The 20550-nt window shown below is 40.2% G+C and overlaps 2 protein-coding genes across 7 annotated transcripts in view; one reads left to right on the plus strand and one right to left on the minus strand.

Annotated features, from left to right (window-relative positions):
- LOC131466133 (inactive N-acetylated-alpha-linked acidic dipeptidase-like protein 2) overlaps positions 1-20550 on the minus strand; it is a 396981-nt gene that overhangs the window by 270668 nt on the left and 105763 nt on the right. For all 6 annotated transcript variants that reach the window (XM_058639293.1, XM_058639292.1, XM_058639294.1 and 3 more), the window contains one exon: positions 15156-15227. Coding sequence is in view for 1 of the 6 variants with exons in the window: in XM_058639291.1 (XP_058495274.1) it covers positions 15156-15227 (72 nt within the window). In the remaining 5 variants the exon portion in view is untranslated. The remainder of the gene's footprint in view (positions 1-15155; positions 15228-20550) is intronic.
- LOC131466135 (intraflagellar transport protein 88 homolog) lies at positions 5912-8593 on the plus strand. Its single transcript, XM_058639297.1, has one exon. The coding sequence runs from the start codon at positions 6006-6008 to the stop codon at positions 8142-8144; it is 2139 nt and encodes a 712-aa protein (XP_058495280.1). The 5' UTR covers positions 5912-6005; the 3' UTR covers positions 8145-8593.

The following is a 20550-nucleotide window of genomic DNA, read 5'->3' on the forward strand; positions in this document are numbered from 1 at the left end:
CACAGCAGCTAAGATGCTTAACCGTCCTTCAGTCGTGGCGTCTATGGTAACCTCTTCTCATCTTTATTTCTCCTTCCTCTAATCTCCTGCATATATGTTTGAGTTCACTGTTTGAACCTCAGGAGCTTGTTTGATTAGAGAGAAGCACGGGGGCCTGTGTGAGGCCTTGAATGATCTTTTACTTTATCTTGACATAACAGAGCCATAGCCCTGTGAAAACAGGAACTGCAGGTTAATAGGAGCCATGACAGCCAAAGCCATTCTATCAGCGGTGGTGGTCTGATGAAAAAGGTCAAACTCCAAGTCCAAGCTGGCAACTCAACATAAATGCCAAGATTGGAGAGTTGGGAAAGTAGTGAAAGGAAAGTATACATTAAATATGTATGCACTGACTTAAAGTCAAAGTATTTGATTGATTATATATGGTAAAATCCATCAAAAAAACAACAAGAATAAAATAAAACCTTCTATTAATGTGAAAATGTCACTCAGATTGCTGTGGATTCAAGCTGGAGGCAACACAAGCAACAGAAATGTTGCTGTAAATACTGCTGTATGTCCACTCAAAGTTGCACAAATGAGCTGAACCATCCAGTCCCAGTGGGACCTTTCCATCCAGATAGTACCTGACAGGAACTGACAAGTATCCCAAAGGTTGGACCTGCGTTGGACAAAATGATCATGTTTCCGGAGTTCAGTTTGGCTATGCAGGTTGTGTGTGATAACCGATGGGTTTTCTATCATTAAAATAACAGGAGGTTATTTTATTTTATTTTCTCCAAGCAAGCCACCAAAATTTAACCCTTCAAAAATTTCAAATAATTACTAATTCAGTAACAAAAGTAATTGTGAGAATCAAAAGCAAAACAATAGCATAAACAACACTACAACTAATATCTCACATAACTGAGATTTGAGGCCTACCACCACACTGGTGTGTCCGGAGCTTGGTCTCCATGACCCCAGTGGAACTTTAACAGGTAAATAGAGTGAAAAGTTGATATACATGCAACACAAGTCCTAATAAATCCCACAAATACACAGCAATATCCACCACAGTAAATACCCTCATCACTGGAAACCAAATTATATACAACATAGCCCCAATAAAAAGTTACATCAACTCAAAACACTCATTTAGACCAATTGGTCGCAACCGTTGTGCAAGCTGTGCAACGCAAGTCCATTTATTTATTTCCTAGGAAATTAGTGATACATGTCACCTATATATATATATATATATATATATATATATATATATACATACATATATATATTATACTATATATATTTTATATATAAAATATATAAAATATATATAGTATATATTATACTTATATAATACTGCGCAATCAATTCAACACCGTAAATATGCCAATAATAATAATAATAATTAGGGATGCACCGATATGACTATTTCCACCGATACCGATATCCGATATTAATATTGCTGCTATGGCCGATAACCGATATTTACCGATATCGATATATGTTTTTTAAAAAAAGTTTCTGAGATGATAAAAGTTTGTACAGAATGAAAATCATGCAAGCTGAGTGTCTAGTCTTTTTGAATGTCTTTCTTTATTTTCAAAACATGTTTTACCTCCAAATAACAAGGTCACATAAGACACAAGTAACCAACTACAAGTAAAGGTTTTTAGAAACCTTTACCACTTGTAGCAAGTGTGTAACTAAATTAAAGTACAGTTTAACTCCCTCAACTCACTAAACTCCTGTGAGAAAGTTTGGATCATAAATTACAAACATGAACATAAATAAAAATAATACCCTGCCAAAGTTACTGTAACCGAGATAAGGGCGTCTATACTGGGTACGTAAATAAAGTCAACAACCCTTCCTCCCGGCAACAACAACCGCGTCACTTCCCTTCACAATAAAACTACACAACAGATATGAGAAACAATACCTGACAAGCTCTACTAAGAGCTGCCATAATTAAAAAAAACATGTTAAAATACTTTATCAAACTTGCCAGTATTCATGGCAACCAGATATTTATTCAATTGCAAAACATCGGAAAAGTAGCGCCGACTTGGCAGGTTGTTGCGGGGTTCAATATGCGCTATCAACCGTCGGAACCCTCGGCTGGTCGTCAAGAGCAATCATTTCCATTACCTTGATCGTTATTGCCCTGGCCACTGTCTTCCTTTGGTCGAGTCCCAGCTGCGCTGCTTTCTTTTTGTCTGCTGCCTAATGTTACTAGCGTTAGCTTCCTGCCGTTGTTTGTGTACTTCTGGGTGGCGGTTTTTCAAATGACATGATCAAATTTGTGGTATTGAATGACTTGACGCGGAACCCTCCTCGCATTACCTCGACTTTGCAAGTGTTGCATAATGCTTTTCGCGTATCTTCTATTGACACCCTGAAAAATCGCCCACACCGCTGACATTCTCTCTCCTCCACACACACACACACACACACACACACATTGTGCTGCGCTTGCATCACTGACGCTGTCCCCTTCCCGACACACATACACAAACAGCAATTAGACGGGTATAAACATCGGTTGTTAAAATCGGCGCAGTTTTACTCATTGCACCGATGCCGATATGTTAAAAAATGACGAACATCGGCCGATACCAATATTAATGCCGATATATCGTGCATCCCTAATAATAATACTACATTTTATTTGTCGACACCTTTCTAAACACTCAAGGTCACCTCACATGAAATACGAATGTATGCCAGTATGCCATTCTCAACAGTTTGGATTTGATGCTGGTGCGTGCACTCACCCCGCAATATCAACAATGGCCATGACGGTGATACAGCGGTAAACCCTGAGGGTCTGGGTCACTAACACGAAGCATATCATGCGATCGCGTGATGTTGAGATGCCAAGTCACAGCATCACAGGTCTGTATTTATATAGTGCTTTTCTGACCACTCAAAGTACCATTTTTTGCTATCCCCCCAATCATACAGCACATCTATGTACAGCACATTTTCTATCACACATCTTTTCATACCCATTCACGTGTTGCTGGCACAGCTGTCAGCAGGACTAGTGGTAATCGAACCCACAACCTTATCGCTCTACCACTGATTTACTGTCCCCCCAGCTGTGGGATATGAAAGCAATCGACTAAGTTCTAGCTGAAGCACAAAGAAGTGAATGCCTGATAGGTCTTGTAAGGTTTTTCTTAGTTGGGTTCAGACAGAATTTCTTTCTTTAATGTGCACAGACAGGGTTCCAAGAAAGAGCCAGAATTATTATTTTTCTCTTTGTTTCATTTAAGCCCTCACCTGAAAATCGAGGCATTCACTTTGTAAATACGTATCTGCTTATAACCTGGTTCCTGGGCAGTAGAATCCCTGACTTGTTTTTGGGGAACTACAGAAAGACCAATTAAGAAGATGTATTTGAAAGGAGACAAAATGGTTATTATTTTAAAATAGCACTGTATTTTGTGTCCTCGGTTGCATGTTAGCTCAATAGAACATTCCAACATAGAACTGAAAAACAAAACCTATAAGAAAAACAAAAACAGAATAATGAATGACAAAAAGAAAACTGGCATGTTCTGGTTTTTTTTTTTCAAGTTATTGAAGCTATAGTAATTCATGTACGAAGCACAAACTGCATTGTGGGTGTAAGTGTGGTTAAAGGCCTTTCCTGTTGCTCTTACTGAATTTCAACAGATATGAAGTGTTGCATCATAGTGAAATTGATGAGTTCACTGGACTGTGGAGTGGTAGCCAACTGGGATTGCAAGGAAGGTTCAAAGCATTCTCATTTTCTCAAAGAAAATAAATGCTTTAATTGGGTCTTTCCTTTTTCTGTGTAAATTATTTTCACCTCCTCACTTTCATGTACTGAAAGCGCACCCACCCATTGGTACCTCGCATGGTGCAATTGAATAAACAAAGCTAAAATATCTACTCTGTCAAGCACATTGCAGCAACTACATGTATTTAGGCACGGATACGTGATTGAGACGGCTGAATTTCAAAATGAGCATCAGAATGTAGAAGAAGGTGTTTATTTCTGGCTTTAACCCTGCGATGAGCTTCACCTATAAGCATCTAGGATTTACAGAATGGTCAAGCTGGTTGAAAAGATAGAATGTAATGCAAATAAATAACCTTGTTACAAAGGTATGCAGAAAAACATTTCCAAACACACACATGTCAAACCTTTAACCAGATGGCTACATTTGCACACCTGGGGCCACTTTGCTTTCATGAGGTGTCCTCTGTGTTATAAAGTGGCAGGTGAGAGTATATAGAGATATTTTATTTGCACTTTTACAATGTATGAATAATATCCCCTCACTCTGGGCACTGGATTTCACAGGGGGGAAACCAGATGCCCAAAGAGCAGCTTTGTGAGACCATTTGAAATGATATGATGAAAATGACAGTGAGGCAGTGAGCCATATATGCAGTCTGAAACTGGTTTACCACAGTGGCACAAAAAACATTACACTCAGCTAAAATCTGTGACCATAATTACAATAGGGTTCCTGTTGTGTGCCTTTTTTAATGGTAAGGTGACTTAAGGTGACTTAAGCTGCCCAAACTGCCCTACAACCCTTCGGCCTAACTGGTAGCCATAGCTAATTGGCTACTTTTTCAGTACAGGCATCTGTGGATAGAGAGTGATTGCTCTGAAAATCATATTTAATCAGAGTTCAAGAAGCCGGAGAGACTGTGTTCTGTTTCTGTGAATTGCTTTCAGCTCTGGGACACTCAATTCTCTCAATGGAAATTTCCAATTTAAACCATTTTATTTTGTCCTTTCATTGCCACAGATGTCTTTCTGTATGGAGCAGAAAGCCATTTTGTGACACACAGCAGATAAATTGCAACATTAATCATTTCAGAGTCATTATCGGCATTTTAAAAGGTTAAAACAAGTCCAAACAAACAGTTTTTCATTTGGCTCTGGCTTAATAGGATTATTTATTTGTAATTTGCGGTTGTAGAGCATTTAACACAAACAATTAACATTAAATTGGTAACTCTACTTATCTGTTCCTGCTTCTACATAACATTAAATCTTTAATGAAGAATCACCTCAAATCAAGCAGATGCACAACAAAAGCAACAGGCTTAATGATAAGTAAGATATCAGATTGGCGAGTGAAATGACAGTGGACACAAATGTGAGTAACGCTCCAGGAATGGCTTAACCAAAACTAAACAAAAAAACAACACAAAAATATGGTATTTAACAATGCAGACAGTTTTGGTTTTATTTAAGATTTATATGGATGATGATTTGCAGCATTCAATATAGTTTTCACAACACAAGTGTCGATTATGACATTGTTTGGATAGAAAATGGAGGTGAGCGAGTACTGATACTGTACTTGTTATAATAATTGCATGTATGTGTATATTATGCGCCTGAAATATTTCCATGATTACAGACCCGCACTCTGAAGCCTCGGCACAGCAAGTCACATCAATACTTTGTTGGCTGGGATCGCACATGGACGGGGTAGTGGAGGCGTATAAATAATGCAACATCATGGATGTTAGCTGCCATTATACCCCAAAGAAGAACATGTTTTTTCTTTTGGTGATAGCATGGAGGATGTTATTTTACTGCCTTCTTCTAGATTTAATCATGCATTAGCTTCTTATCTCCCCTTGGTTGTTTGGTTGGTGTTTATGGTAATTGTTCTTATTCTACGCCAAAGAAACACCAAAGGTGAAGTATGTGTCTTTCATGTCACAACCCTTTGATCTCTAGGCAAGACCAAATGCTTTTCTATAGCTGCCTTCCAAGCAACTGACCAAGGCACAGATGAGCAAATGGTTCAGTCCTTAGCTGTCACAAAAACTTTGATCCTTTGTTTGAGTATGGGACAAGGACACTTAACAGGTATACTGCTGCATCATTGACTTTCTTGGTGTCCATCCTGTTTCATCTCTCTTTTACTGGATGCTGAATGTTGTAAGTACAGGAGCAAATATTTGTCACTTTGGAACAAATGAGAAAAGAGTAAGAGACTCATCAGTCATCGGTCATGAGCAGCAACAAAATTACTTTTGAATTCCCTGGCCCTGGTATTGAAGCTAGGCCTTTAGCTTCTTCATTGGGTTCCTGGAACCATACAACCTCCCCAATGGGCAGACCTATGACTGAAGTTGTGCAGGCTAGAGCTGTTACCCTTGGTTACAGGTCCTCCCTGACCTATGGATCATCCGTTGATCTTCTAGGCCAGTCCAGAAGTCGTTTCCCTTCAATAGAATCAAATACTGAGGACATGACTGAGGAGATCATAATCCTGGAAAAGAAAGTGAAAGACCTGATAGAAGAAAGCTGTATGGCAAAGAGTACCGGAGACTTACAACTGGCTCTTGAAAAAGCCAAAGAGTCAGGGAGGAACGAGAGAGTGCTGGCAAATCTAAGAGAAGAGTCAGGCAGTTGGAACATTAACGTTGTCCTTACCTGCTCAGTTTTGCTCAATCTTGCCAACCAGTACGAGAACAATGAAATGTACACAGAGGCTCTAAACACCTACCAGCTCATTGTGAAGGACAAGAGGTTTATTAATGGGGGCATTCTTAGAGTCAACATGGCAAATATCTACTTCAAAAAGAAAAACTATACCAAAGCAATTAAGTTCTACCAAATGGCACTAGATACAATTTCCAATGATCACAAGATTATGAGGATGAAGATCATGCAGAATATTGCCATGGTCTTCGTTCACATAGGCCAATATTCAGGTGCCATAACGTCACTTGAACACATAATGACTGAGAGCCCCAATATCAGGACAGGCTTCAACCTTGTCCTATGCTTCTACGCCATTGGTGACTCGGAGAGGATGAAGAAGGCCTTTCAGAACCTCATTTCAGTTCCTCTTGGCATCATTAACAAAGATAAGTTCATTCCATCTGATGACGATAACAGTGCAAATACAGCCATTGAGGGAACTAAGAAAGACAAACTTCATCACATGGAGAGAAATTTAGATGCCCTGGCTCATAAGTATATCATAACTGCGGCTAAGCTCATTGCTCCAGTTATTGAGACTTCTTTAGCAACTGGATTAGACTGGTGTATGGACTTGGTGAAGAGTTCTCAGTATTCTGAGGCAGCCAATGATCTGGAGATCACCAAAATCATTAACTCTCTTAGAAAGAAGGACTTTAACCTACATGTGGTAGTTGAAACCCTGAAAACATTAGTGAGGAAGGACAGCAGCGTGAAGATTGCAGCTGCCACCAACCTCTCTTCCCTTTATTTCCTGAAGACAGACTATGAACAGGCTAAGCAATACTCTGATTCTGCCATGAATGCTGATAGCACTAACCCAACAGTGCTTGTCAACAAGGGCAACACAGAGTTTGTCAAGCAGGAGTATAAAAAGGCCACAGAATTCTACAAAGAAGCATTGAGAAGTGATTCCTCTAGTACTGAGGCCCTCTACAACCTGGGTCTATCCAATAAGAAACTGAATTGTTTGGAGGAGTCTCTGGATTGCTTTCTGAAGCTTCATGCCATTCTGAGGAACAATGCCCAAGTTATGTACCAGCTGGCCCACCTTTATGAACTTCTTGAGAATCCCAAAGAGGCAATCAAGTGGTTGATGCAGGTCATCAGTCTAACTCCCACTGACCCCAAAGTGCTGGCCAAACTGGGAGAGCTGTATGATCATGAGGGGGACATGCCCCAGGCTTTACAATATTACTATGAGTCTTTCAGATGTTTCCCTTCCAACATTGATGTCATCAAGTGGCTTGGAACCTACTACTACAAGAATCAGTTCTTTGAAAAAGCTATTCAGCACTTTCAAAGAGCTTCTCTCATCGAACCAACACATGTGCAGTGGCAGCTTTTGGTGGCAAGCTGCTACAGAAAAAGTGGAAACTACCAAAAAGCGCTGGACAAATATAGAGACATCCACCACAGGTTTCCACAGAATGTACAATGTCTGCATTTCCTGGTGAGGCTGTGTGCAGACATGAAATTAAAGGAAGGCAGAGAATACACCACCACGCTGAAAAAGGTGGTGAAGATGAAGGAGACCAGAGAGTTGCTAAAGGGCAGTACTGAGAACAGCCTGATGGGGAGACCAAAGATGGGAGCCAAGAAGCGTGCAGAAGATGTCACCTTCACAGATTTAGAGCTGAGAGATGACCTTCTTCCAGAGTAGCTGCTGCTGCAACCTTCTGCCTCACCAACAGCTTCACCTGATCGCCAATGGACGTGGACATGCAGTACGGCTTTTTACCACATGTTCACACTGTCAACCAAATGCATTGTGAGTGTAGTTGATTTTTCACACGATCTGCATGATGTTACTTGAGTATTCCAATAAGTGGAACACTACTGACCTTACCACACAGCTTGAAACCATGATTTTGCAGCTTGGGAATAAAAACAATGACAGCATAGGAGCTAGCTTCAACTGTATTATATCTTGTGGAAGTGTTACACAAAGCATGTGCACAACACATGGTACGTCACCAACTGTGTATGTGCATGATCTGACATTTTCCACTCATCAATGTCTGTATGTTTGTTTATAATAAAATCATCCATCACACTAATAGTAAAACGCTGTGTGCATGTACTGTAAATAATCTGCTATTGTAATGTTTAACCCAAATAATTATCATTATCATTGTTATTATTATTAATTATTATTAATAATTATTATTAATAATTATTATTTTTAATTATTAGTAGTAGTAGTAGTAGTAGTAAAAAAATATAATAATTTATTTTATCCATCTGTACCATTGTTTAGCTTATTGTTTAACTTACGTGACGAGCTTTGTTGTCTTGTTTCTGTCTGTGTAATGTTTAAGTAAACCAAGTAATGAAAACCATAGTCTAATATCATGTACAGTATGTGCAACCATACTTGATTCTGATTAAAGTCATTATGAGAGAAGCTGCTTGTAGGTGCATCATCACCTGTTGACTTTGCCTCACTGCAGTTTGTAAGCACCAGTTGTGCAAGAAACGCAGTCACTGTGATGCCAAAAAATACAGGACACAGTCGACTTCCTTCTGCGTCTACACACTGTGACCATTCACCAAGTGGTGCAGTGCTGAGAAGCAGAGATATGATGTGCGTGCGTGCAAGCGTTCATGTGTGTGACATGGAACAGAACTAAATGGATTGCATTTAACCACATGATGTCTGTGGAACGAAACTGACAAGAGATTAAAAAAATTAGTGCACAACTATCTCCAAAACACCAAGACAACAGAATAAACACAAAAACATGTACACACACAAACATGGACGTACTAAGGAAGTGTCCTAAACCAAATTCTTTTGTACTTTGTACTTGTCTCCTCCTGCAGACCTGACACATACAGTATGTGTGTGTGTGTGTGTTCCTAAACACAAACTGCAAAAGTGGCTTGATTTTGTGTTTATGAGAATAAGTGTTGTTGTTTTTTTTTTCCTGTTTGTGTGTGTGTGCCTGCAGAGACAAAGAACTAAATTTTAGAGGCCCTAGGGAGGAATCTTATTTCCTTCATTTTTTATGATTTCATTGATCTCATGAGCCACTCGAGGCAATTTTTTTCCCCCTCAAGAATCTTACTTTCAATATCATGACCGTCCTTTTTCAGAAATGCTACAAAAGAATAATGAAAAATAATGACGGTATCAAGTATTTTAGAAAGCTGTCTTTTTGTTTTGCTTGTGTTTTCCTCCACCACGTCTTTATTCACCAAGCACTTTATTATCTACTTTGTTGTTGTACTTGTCATCTCCACTGTGACCTTGTTGTACTGCTGTAAGATTTCTATTATTCTTTAAGAGAGGAAAACAGGCAGAATTAAATTGTGATGTCTTGTGTCAGAAAAGGTTTCAAACAAACAAAGCCATTTTAAGTGAGTGTTGGAAAATGACTACTTGTGGTTAAAACTGACCACCTGCAAGTTGATTGAACACAAATTACTTGCTGAGACACAAGCCTCATCATTACTGTCGTATTGTTTGCAGAAGGGCAAAAGACGAGCATCCCCTGTATTTACATATGTGTGACCATTACCTTAAGGCCATGTGCTTAGATCATTAGAGAGCCTCACCTAAACCTCTGCAGCAGCAGCAGCAGCAGCAGCAGCAGCAGCAGCAGCAGCAGCAGCAGCAGCAGCAGCAGCAGCAGCAGCAGCAGCAGCAGCAGCAGCAGCAGCAGCAGCAGCAGCAGCAGCAGCAGCAGCAGCAGCAGCAGCAGCAGCAGCAGCAGCAGCAGCAGCAGCAGCAGCAGCAGCAGCAGCAGCAGCAGCAGCAGGTGAGGACTACAGTGACAGGTGGAGAAGTTGCCATATAGTTCACTTGCGTGGTAAATGTCACAACTAATGGAGACAAGGCATCGATGGAGGGGGAATTAAAGGCAGTACTTGAGAGATACTTGAATGGCTAACATGCAATCCTGTGTCCCCTGGGGCAATTAGACTCTCAGAGACCTGAGATGACTTTCATGGTGGGCGTGGATCCATCCACTTTCAGCAGGTTTAAATCACTGGGTCCTGTCAGTTTGACTACACCTCATGGAGATCACATAATGTGTCCCATACAGCTGCTCTCTGTGGTTGGATGGAGGCACCATGCACTCATAACCCACTTAATGCTTATATTTGGAGTATATTCTAAGGTAGGGCTAGCCTGGGTGAACCCAGCCTCTGCATACGTCATCCGGATCATTGGACTGTTTGGTTGAAGGTTTATCTAAATGTGTATAGAGGATTTTTCTTTGTCTGTTAGTCATGACTCTTGAATACACCATTTCCACACTCTTACTCAATCTCACATGTGATTAAGATGAAGCAGCATGCACTCAGTGTGTTTACATGCATTAAAAGTCAGGTTTTTGTTTTTTTTAACTTTGCCTCTGCATGGTTTACCATGGGTTTTATCTTCATTGTACTTAAATCATAATCATAAAATTCAACCATATGCTGTCACTTGTTTCTTCTTAACCTCTTTCCTCATGTGTCCTCCTCTGTGTTGACATCCGGTGAGATCGACCTATCCTCTGTATCTCACAAAGAGATTAGTTTGATTGTATCTCTTATTATTATTCTCTCTCTGATCTGTTGTTGATGAACATTTTCCATCATAGTCTTTAGTTAATGAAATTAACACTGCTGTACAGTTCCCATTATTTCTGGGGTGGAGTGTCCAGTGGTTAAGACCGGTACCCTGTGTGCAAAAGACTTCATGGTCGCAAGTTCAACGACCCTGGCAGGTTGTACTTAAGTCGCTTTGGATAAAAGTGTCTGCTAAATGACATGTGATGTAATGTAATGTAATGTAATTTCTGGCAGAACTGGTCTGATGACAAACACCACGTGCCATTGCGGCTGTTAACCTCTGCAGTGGTGTTTTCAATCGTGTGGTTATCACACAGCCTTGTTTTAAGATCTTAAAACAAGGCTGTTTGAGGACATCTGTCCTCATGTCCTCCTTCACAACATCCATGAAGTTCTCTGTGGTCTTCCTCTTGTCTTCCTGCCCGGCAGCTCCATCTTCAACATTCTTTGTCCAATATAATGACAATCCCTCCTCCACACGCACGGCGACTCCACGGGTTTGTATGCAAGTGTATAAGGATATTATCCTATTCTATACTTGATTTATAACATCAGTAAACACCTAATGGTTGCAGTCACTAATTTAAGGTCTTCTTCAACACAGCATGATGTCCATTTTGTGAATTACAGTCCCAGTTATAGTCAAACACACAATAAAGCATGGCACGTACCACAGTTTGGACACCATGGCTCTTCCAAATACGATTTAATGAAACAAGATGGAACAGGTAAAATACTAATTGGTTTCCATACAAGTGTGTATATAACCTTATGTACACTACATGAGATCTGACAGCAGAGTTCAGTCGGTCCACATGCAATTTAGATTCACCACCTCACTATCTATCCTCATTTGTCTATGGCAAAATATCTGACTCCCTCCCACAGATTACATCTCGAGTTAATGAGCTACACACTGAACATCCTCCCTCCCTCCATATATCTCTCTACCTTTCCCTAATCCCTCTCCACCACCCACATCTTTCTCTCTCTCTCAACTCCATATCTCATAAACTCACTATCAAGTTGTATTTGAAGTGGTGCTGATCCCGCTTTGAAACGACACATAAGTGTTTCCTTCCCAGAAACACCATGATTAGTCATCATATCAGTGGGAGGACAGTCTGCCAATTACCAGAAAGGACTGTTCCTGCATGATGCTGAGGAGAGAACGCCCTGCTGCTTTTCTTCAGACTGCTAATTGATCCCTCTCACTGCTGCTCTTATCAGACGAGGGTCTGTTCAGCACAAAGCATGCTTTTTATAAAAGAAATCAGCCTGCTGCGTCAACTGAACATGGAGTTCAGTTTCCAATTATCTCTGTTGTGTTATTAAAGTTTCCGGTTGCACGAGCAAAGTGGAGCCACAAGCTAAGTTGCAGTTTTTTGTGTTGTGACCAGTCACATTTGAGCATATGGAAAACATAACTGAAACACAACGATCAAAACAACTATCACCTTTTCAACTGATCTACTTTCACATGTCTAGTTACAGAGAGCTGATAGAGAGTGGCCAAAAACTTCATTCTCACTTCACAAGTTGCTAGTTTGACTTTAAACAATGTACGTTCAATGGAAGACAGGCTCTTAACAAGCATATTTGTGAGCTGCATCATAAGCCCCAAATTATTGACAGTTCCTCAGAGGCTAATTCACTGTCAGAAGGCAGCTGAAAAAAATAAACATTAAGTCCTTGTGAAATGTTCAGGTTTACCCTCCAGGTTGTTTTTAATTAAGGCCACATTCACGTTATCAGGTGTAAGTGACTGTGTAAACAAAAAAATCTGATTTTCAATTTCAATTTACAAAAAAGATCAGTGTCACTTCAGTATGTAGATCTAGATTTGATATAAATCTGATACCTGCCCATGCTATATTAATGAGAACGGCCATATCTGTGAAATACAATAATATGAATATAGTTTTACCAGGTCTTAAATTCAAAAAAGATCAACAAATACACTGCCTGGCCAAAAATAAGTCACCAGAGTAGAGAAGCAGATGAAGTGATGCACCCATCATGCCTAGTGCCTACTGTACACGCCTGTGGGGGCAGTGCTATGATCAGGGGCTGCTGCAGTTGGTCAGGTCTAGGTTCAGCAGCATTATGAGGTCAGCTGACTACCTGAATATACTGAGTGACCAGATTATTCCATCAATGGATTTTTTCTTCCCTGATGGCACGGGCATATTCCAAGATGACTATGCCAGGTCCAGACCTTAACCCCATTGAGAATCCTTGGGATGTGCTGGAGAAGGTTTTGCGCAGTGGTCCGACTCTCCCATCATCAATACAAGATCTTACTGAAAAATTAATGCAACACTGGATGGAAAAAAATCTTGTGGCCTTGCAGAAGCTTATCGAAACAATGCCAAAGTGAATGAGTGACTTTTTTATTGGCCAGCAGTGTATGATAATATTATTAGTAATATTAAAATGGAACAAATGTGGAACCAATAGCTACAAATGTAAATTGCAGCCCAGTCAGAATTGATCAGCGCACACACAACATTAGCCAGTCAGGCAACATGAGGATTAGAATTAGCATGATACGTGCACAAAAAGGGGAAGTGCGGTTCAACGATGCTTAGCTACAACATAGTGATTTTCCTTAGTGGTTGAAGCCGGTTGAAAACCAGTTTCAAGCCCACTGCACATTAAGTAAGAGGACGCTACAGCTTTGGGACGTTGAGAATAAAAGCATAACAGCTGCACAGGAAGCCGCAGAGGCACAAAGTGGCCGTAACAAGCCAACAGCAAATGCTCGACATCAGGGAGCGGGAGCATTGAAGACCCGTCCCGCAAGTCCTGCAGTTAGTGACCACAGCAAACACTACTCACACTTCAGCACACACACACACACACACATACACACACACACACACACACACAGTACGCACAGCCAAGGAACTAGCTACGTTTTTCTGAAAAATCTTCTGACAAATATTTGTTCAAAACCAGCATAAATTCAATGAAACACTGCACTTATTACTCAGAGTTCTGTGTAGTTATGTTAACATTTGTCTTGGTGAAACCTGGAGATACTCTGGTATCAGAATCCTTGTGCTGAGTCCAGTTTGTGTAGAAGTGACTTGCACGGCTGCCACTGTGACACCACCAACGTCCTTACTGTTTGCAAATGATCACGTCTTGTGAAGTGTGTGTGGAAATTAGGATGGAAATGAAAGACCAGGGAGGACGAGGCCTGTACTGCAGTGACCCAAAGTTCAAATATGTCTTACTGCATGACTACCTCCCTTCTCTCTCCCCCTCCCACATTCAACTCTCCAATCAAATAAAGGCTCAACAATTACCAGAAAGGATTTTAAAACAAAGAAAAGCAACAGATGATGTCACTGTGTGTGGATTAAGTTGCAGAATAACTTTTTCCACATAAAAGAATAAATACCTGTTTCTGCCTTTAAAGAAGGCTAAAAATAACGTGTAAAATCGCAATCTGCTACTGATGTTCAGACGTGATTCACACGTATTAACCTGCTCGAGAGCTAGTGACAGTTACATGGCAACAACACGGCTGCTACAGAGACAGGACAAATGCAAACGGTCTAGGTTTCAAACAACTACAAAACAAATGCTTTGTAAGAAATGTAGCTCTTGTTCTTTTCACCTGCTACCAAACACAAGTTAGAAAATGCAAACACTAAAATGTTTGTGCTCATGCTAAATAAAAAACAAAAACGTATGTTGCAGCATCGATAGAAAACCTGCAAATGTGTCAGGAAAGAGACACAAAGCTGAGGAGACTGTCCTGCACTTTTAAAGAAATTAAATCCAAAGGTCATTTTATTGTTATGTGACCTCCAGGTGACTTTGCAATTGTGAAGGGAACAAGGAAGGAAGTCAGGTGACAGAGGTTGGAGGGAGATGGATGGATGAATGTATAGACTATGGGATCTGTAGGGACTATGCCTGAACTGTAGAACTTTTCATATGAACTCCACAGTTTCCAAGCATCTGAAACCTAATTATTGTTATTTTAATGCTACTGCGTCCATGTTTGGAAAAGTTAGCTTTTAAAATTGGGTCATTTTTTAGTGGGAACTGACAGAAATTGAGACTTTTGGTAAACAACACCACAGACACCTACCTTTCTGATTTATGCAGTCACAATGTATGCTTCCCTGAGTCGTCGCACTCTTGTCATTCAAATACGGTGGCCCTGAGGGTAAAAACACAGACACACACACAGAAAGACATAAATTCAGAGGGTGACATTACAGAAAACACTTTGTTTGGTTAGCAGCTGCTGTGTGGTTAAATTATTCATTTTACAATGCTGTAGCAAATGTACAGTGCTGTGGATGGTCAGTAACTATATGCATGGTAATGTGATTAATGTAGAGGGATTTTTCCGGAGCAACGGAGCAAAAGGGCACCTTTTAAAATGTTTGTTTTGCAATGACATCACATTCATACCATCATAACCATAGATGTGCTTGACCTTGAGATGTTGGTTGTTTTCCCCCTTATCAAACTCGAGTGGTTTAGCCAAGTGAGTAACCCGTTGAAAGAAAAAGCCTTGAAAAATCCTTTAGTGGTCAGCACATTGAAAAAAAAAAAAGAGAAAATATACAGTATATCTGGTTAACAAAAAAATGCATACAAAATAAATAAAGCATTTTCTTTTTTTTCTGGAGGTGAAGAAAAAAAGCGATAAAATCAAGGATTAATATTATGAACAACAGAAAACACAGGTGTGGAAAAATGTTTTTTCTGTGACACTCTATTAAAGGAAATTTAATCTTACAAGTGAATCACCAGAGGTCCCTCCCTATTCACCATGGGCATTGTTTAATAGCTGCTTTCATACTCCAGTGAAGATAAGGCCTGTGTGCTGAATCCACAACTCAACTCCATTCATTCTCGCTTAACTCCATTTATTAACCCGCACAGATAACCCCAGTTTGTGGAAAACGCAGAGTCAGCGGCCAACGCACTCTCTGCGATACACCAAATCAGAGTATTCACTTTCCATACACTATTTGGGTTCGGTCATGGTCCGTGCGTTTTATGTTTTCCTGCAGCAGATGAGTCTGTGCTCCACCCCGAACACACTCAAGAGAAATGTTCCAACCAGTGAGTCAAATTATAATCATTTTCATCGCACTTCAATGTGATAAAATGTAATATTTGCCACTTTCCATCACAAAAACCCACAGGAAGTGAGAGCTTTTACAGTTTATTTGTGCTCCAATAATGTCTCAGGGACTGAACTCCTCTGGAGGCAGAAACAATATCAAAGAGATGATGTCAAAATTCTCCAGTGGAACAAGTGGATTCAATTCTAATGAATGAACAGTTTGAGTTGTGTGTGCTGGACATTAAAGTCTTCCCTCTTTAAATGTGATGAGTCTGTCTACTATAACTGCAATCATTGATACAGACCAAGTAAAGGCCACAGTCAACCTGAAGAATGAGAAGATGTAACTTTGGAATGGTGGATACCCGACGTGATTCAAATTTCGACACTTTGGCCACTCAGGCTGCTCAAGTGGAATTTTTAAACTGTCCTTAGCATAACTCATAAAGCAACACACGGTATCAGGGTCAAAACCACAGATGGGAATCGGTGCAACAACATCAAACGCTACACAACAGACAACAATGAAGGACAACCAGCAGCTCTGTTTAACTGCTCAATTTGTGGCTGTTTGTCTCAACAACACGTCCAGTTTTGTAGCAGGGTACTGTGGGTGTTTGCCTCAACTTCCATGGGATATTTACACCAATTGCAACGGAGTGATGTTTTTCTGCCACCCAATCAGCTGACTTACTGTACCGTACCATTTCACTCTTGTACCTCAAGGGATCAAAAAATAGAATGGTTGAAACTGGTTATTTGTGTACTATTCCCAATGGGAATGTAAAAAATATGTACCATATTGTACCAAACGAACCATTCCACTTGATGGAGACAAGGCTAAAGTTGTAGCTTTTGGCATTTTTGAAACAATGTACAAGATGCCTATGTTTGATAAATGAATGCTCCTGATGTCATAGCCACCATCAACCCACGTAGAAGAAATAACTTATATTACAAGATGTTTATTTCTTTCCCTTTTAAATCTTTGTATCAGTCTAAATAAACATCAGGTGTATATAGATGTAACATGACTACTACTGCCATAGGCCAAACTGGCTGTAAATCTGCAGCACACTGAATTTAGCAGTGAAAACTATAAAAAGATGTCAGCAAGGCCCTGAAATAACCCCAATGACTGCAGATGAGGAGTGAAAGTGTTTTTTTTTCCTTTTTTCCCCCAATTTTCTATTTGTTACTTCCTTTATTTAATGGCCCAGGAAGAGAGTGGGCTTCTTAAGCCTAATTGACTGTTGTTTTATGAGAAAGCACAGCTTGTATTGTCTTGAAAAAGACTTAATTTTATTTCCAGGGTAAGAGATACTGCAATGGTTAGTGTGGAAAAGAGAAAAGACTTTAAAACTAACATGAGGAAAGTAGATCAGGTAATTCTAGGTTCCAATATTTTGGCCATTTACAGGTTCATCACTTTTATTTGGCTCCTTATATAAATATGTTAATGCTGTAATGTTCACTATTATTTAACTCTGTGTTCTTCATTAAAAAGATCAATCTACTGGCTCTCTTTTATGTGTGTAGAATGTGATGACACTTAAGGCCCTGGTATACACCGAAATGCGTGTCGCATATTGCGCACTGTGGTTTACTCGCGCGTCAGGGTCCTGTAGTATCTGACTTCACCATCGGGTGGCGGTACAAGTCTGGACGAAGGGAATAGGCTGCATTCCTACCAAAGAAGAAGAGAACAATGCTACAACTTCCTTGGACACGTAGGGGAGTCAGGTTGTCAGCGGGTTCGAGGGTCGCCAGGTCGAGGCTCGGATGACTATTCTTGGCGACTTCTTCTTGTGTTCAGGGCTTAATAACTCTTAACTCAGTTTGTGCATGTGCTGTCCACGCGCACCAATGCGCATTCAGGGAAATGGCTTACGATCTTTGGGTTAGTAACATTGGAAGTATATAGTGTAGTAGACTTATATTTTATTTTATCATAGGGTTTTGAATGTTTGTTAAGATATTTCAGCTTGAAGTTTATAGCAAATGTGGTCCTGATCATTACTAGGGTTGCACAATTCTGGTAACTTTTAACAGGAATACTTACATTAAAGTTAGGGAACCAAAGGTGGTTTCATGGCAATCACAAGCCCTTCCCCATCTCATCTCAGACAACACACAGGTTAAATATCATGCAGACAGATTATAGAAACACATGTACAGTAGTTTTTCACATGAAGCTACAGAAAGAACAGTTTGATTAAAGAGGAATTTATTCAAGAGAGCAGGTCTGGAAACTCACAATGGACAACTAAGGGAAAATGCTCTCCCTCTTTTATTTGTGTGACCTTGCCAGGACCAGTAGTCCTCCTGGAGACCAAATCCCAGTCTTAAAGTGGCAGAACCTCACTTCTGAGGAACTGGTTAAATGTAGGGCTAAGATTTGGTATCAGCTGGTTATTGTTCGGCAATAACACTTTGTTAAGGCTGTCCAAACAAATGGAAGTCAATTCAGTGTCTTCAGAAGAACAGCTGCACAAATCTGTGTGTGTGTGTGTGTGTGTGTGTGTGTGTGTCCTACGACCTGCTGCCCAAGTCCTTCATCTTGGCCATGGCTCTTATTGACTGAATTGGGAGCCATAAATCACTGTGTGTGTGAGAGAGTGTGTGTGTGTGTGTGATTTAGAACAGCCACGGATGAACTATTGGACACGTTGTACCACACTCACTGTGGGCTTCACACCTTCTTCACACAGCCATGTTTGTGCTTTACACACCAGCGCACGCCTGAGTCACAAAGACACAAGGCTTGTGCACACACATCGAACACAAACAAGTACAGACACACCGAGATGTGATCAAGATGGCTGCGTCGATACTGCGATGGGTGTTCACTACTTTCTTTGCCACATCTGACCATACTTTGTTAATCTCTCTTTTTTTTTTTAATCCATCCAAACACTGGGCTGATGGTGTGTTGAATACAGATGGAGGTGAATCGTATCTGACGTTAACTGCCCTCCATTAGCATTTCCCAGAGTGCTACTAGAGGGAGCAATCAAATGGAGCAGCCAAGCAGAGGCACTGTGGGTAGTCATCATACATGTCTACACACACACACACACACACACACACACACACACACACACAGGAGGAGACATGGTTGTAGACAAAGCATACGACACAACTGGGAAACAACAGTGTTGACATTCAGACTCTCAAAGTGCATTGTGTTGATGTCAGAACATTAACAAGTCTATAAATGATACCATGTATCAGTATTTACTGGGTTATAGACAAGGTTGAGTGTTGTTTGGGGTTTTTTCCTGATACATTTCTGTGAAGGTGTTTTTAATGGGTAGTTTAAAGAATACCACACAAACAGCAACTATATTGAACATGGGCGACATTTAAGTTTAGGGTTCTGTGGAAGAAACTGAAAGTAATTATTATTATTATTGTTTGAGTAAATACTTTGAAAAAAACAACAACTTTACACTGGGCAAAAAACATCTCTATCCAAATAAACCTGAAACATAAACCAACAAAGAAGAACATTGGCAGAGTGGAAAAGTGGAGTGAGATGTGAAAGAGTGCATTTATTTTATTTTGTTATTTTGGAAAAAGACAATCTTTTGTGAAATCCTTCAGGAGGAAAATGTTGAAAGGTTTTTGAAAATTGCCCTAAATAGTTATGGGCCATGAACATGCACTTTTGAATTTTGTGCAAGAAAGAAGTTGAGTTGATATTTAGGTAAATGTTCCCCTGTTTGTTACGACGCTATCTACTGTTTCATATGCCCTGCATCGTAATGTTAAAGGCATATTTCACCTTTGGAAAGATGAATGTCTATTAAAACTGGGTCATCTATGTAGTGGAAATGGGAAAAATATTTGAAGTAAGTGCGTTCTTGGCCGAGAAAGGCAGAAATTTAATTTTGGCTCATGTAGATAAACGACAACAACTCCCAGCATGACCTGCGCTCGCTGCCCCGCGAGAGTCTCAAGCTTCGAAGCAGACAGCGCTAGTTCTGTAAACACATTAATCCCCGTGAGCAAAAAAATAAATAAATATAAAAATACAAATCAAAACACGGGCGGCCGGTGCTCGATGCGACCCACCGGCTTCTAGTTTTCACCGAAATGCAGGTATTTTAAACTACATTTCTCAGTTTACTCTGCAGAGCAAGAGCTGGGAATGAAGTCATGTCCCCCTATGGGTGAATCTAAAAAGTGCAGAACTGGCGTTGTAGTTTCAAACCTTGAACTGACATTAGCCCTCGGCTGAGTCAAATTGGAAAGGGAAAAACTGATTTTTTTACAACTCAGTGGATAACTGAGGTCAGGGAAGCACAATTTAAAAAAAAATACTACTACTATTCTAGCAATACAAAGCCACATGCAAATCAGTGAAGTATTCCCTTCAGCAAGAGAGAAATTATGGGAA

This window comes from Solea solea, chromosome 9 (assembly GCF_958295425.1).
Source record: "Solea solea chromosome 9, fSolSol10.1, whole genome shotgun sequence".
Classification (NCBI taxonomy): Eukaryota; Metazoa; Chordata; class Actinopteri; order Pleuronectiformes; family Soleidae; genus Solea; species Solea solea.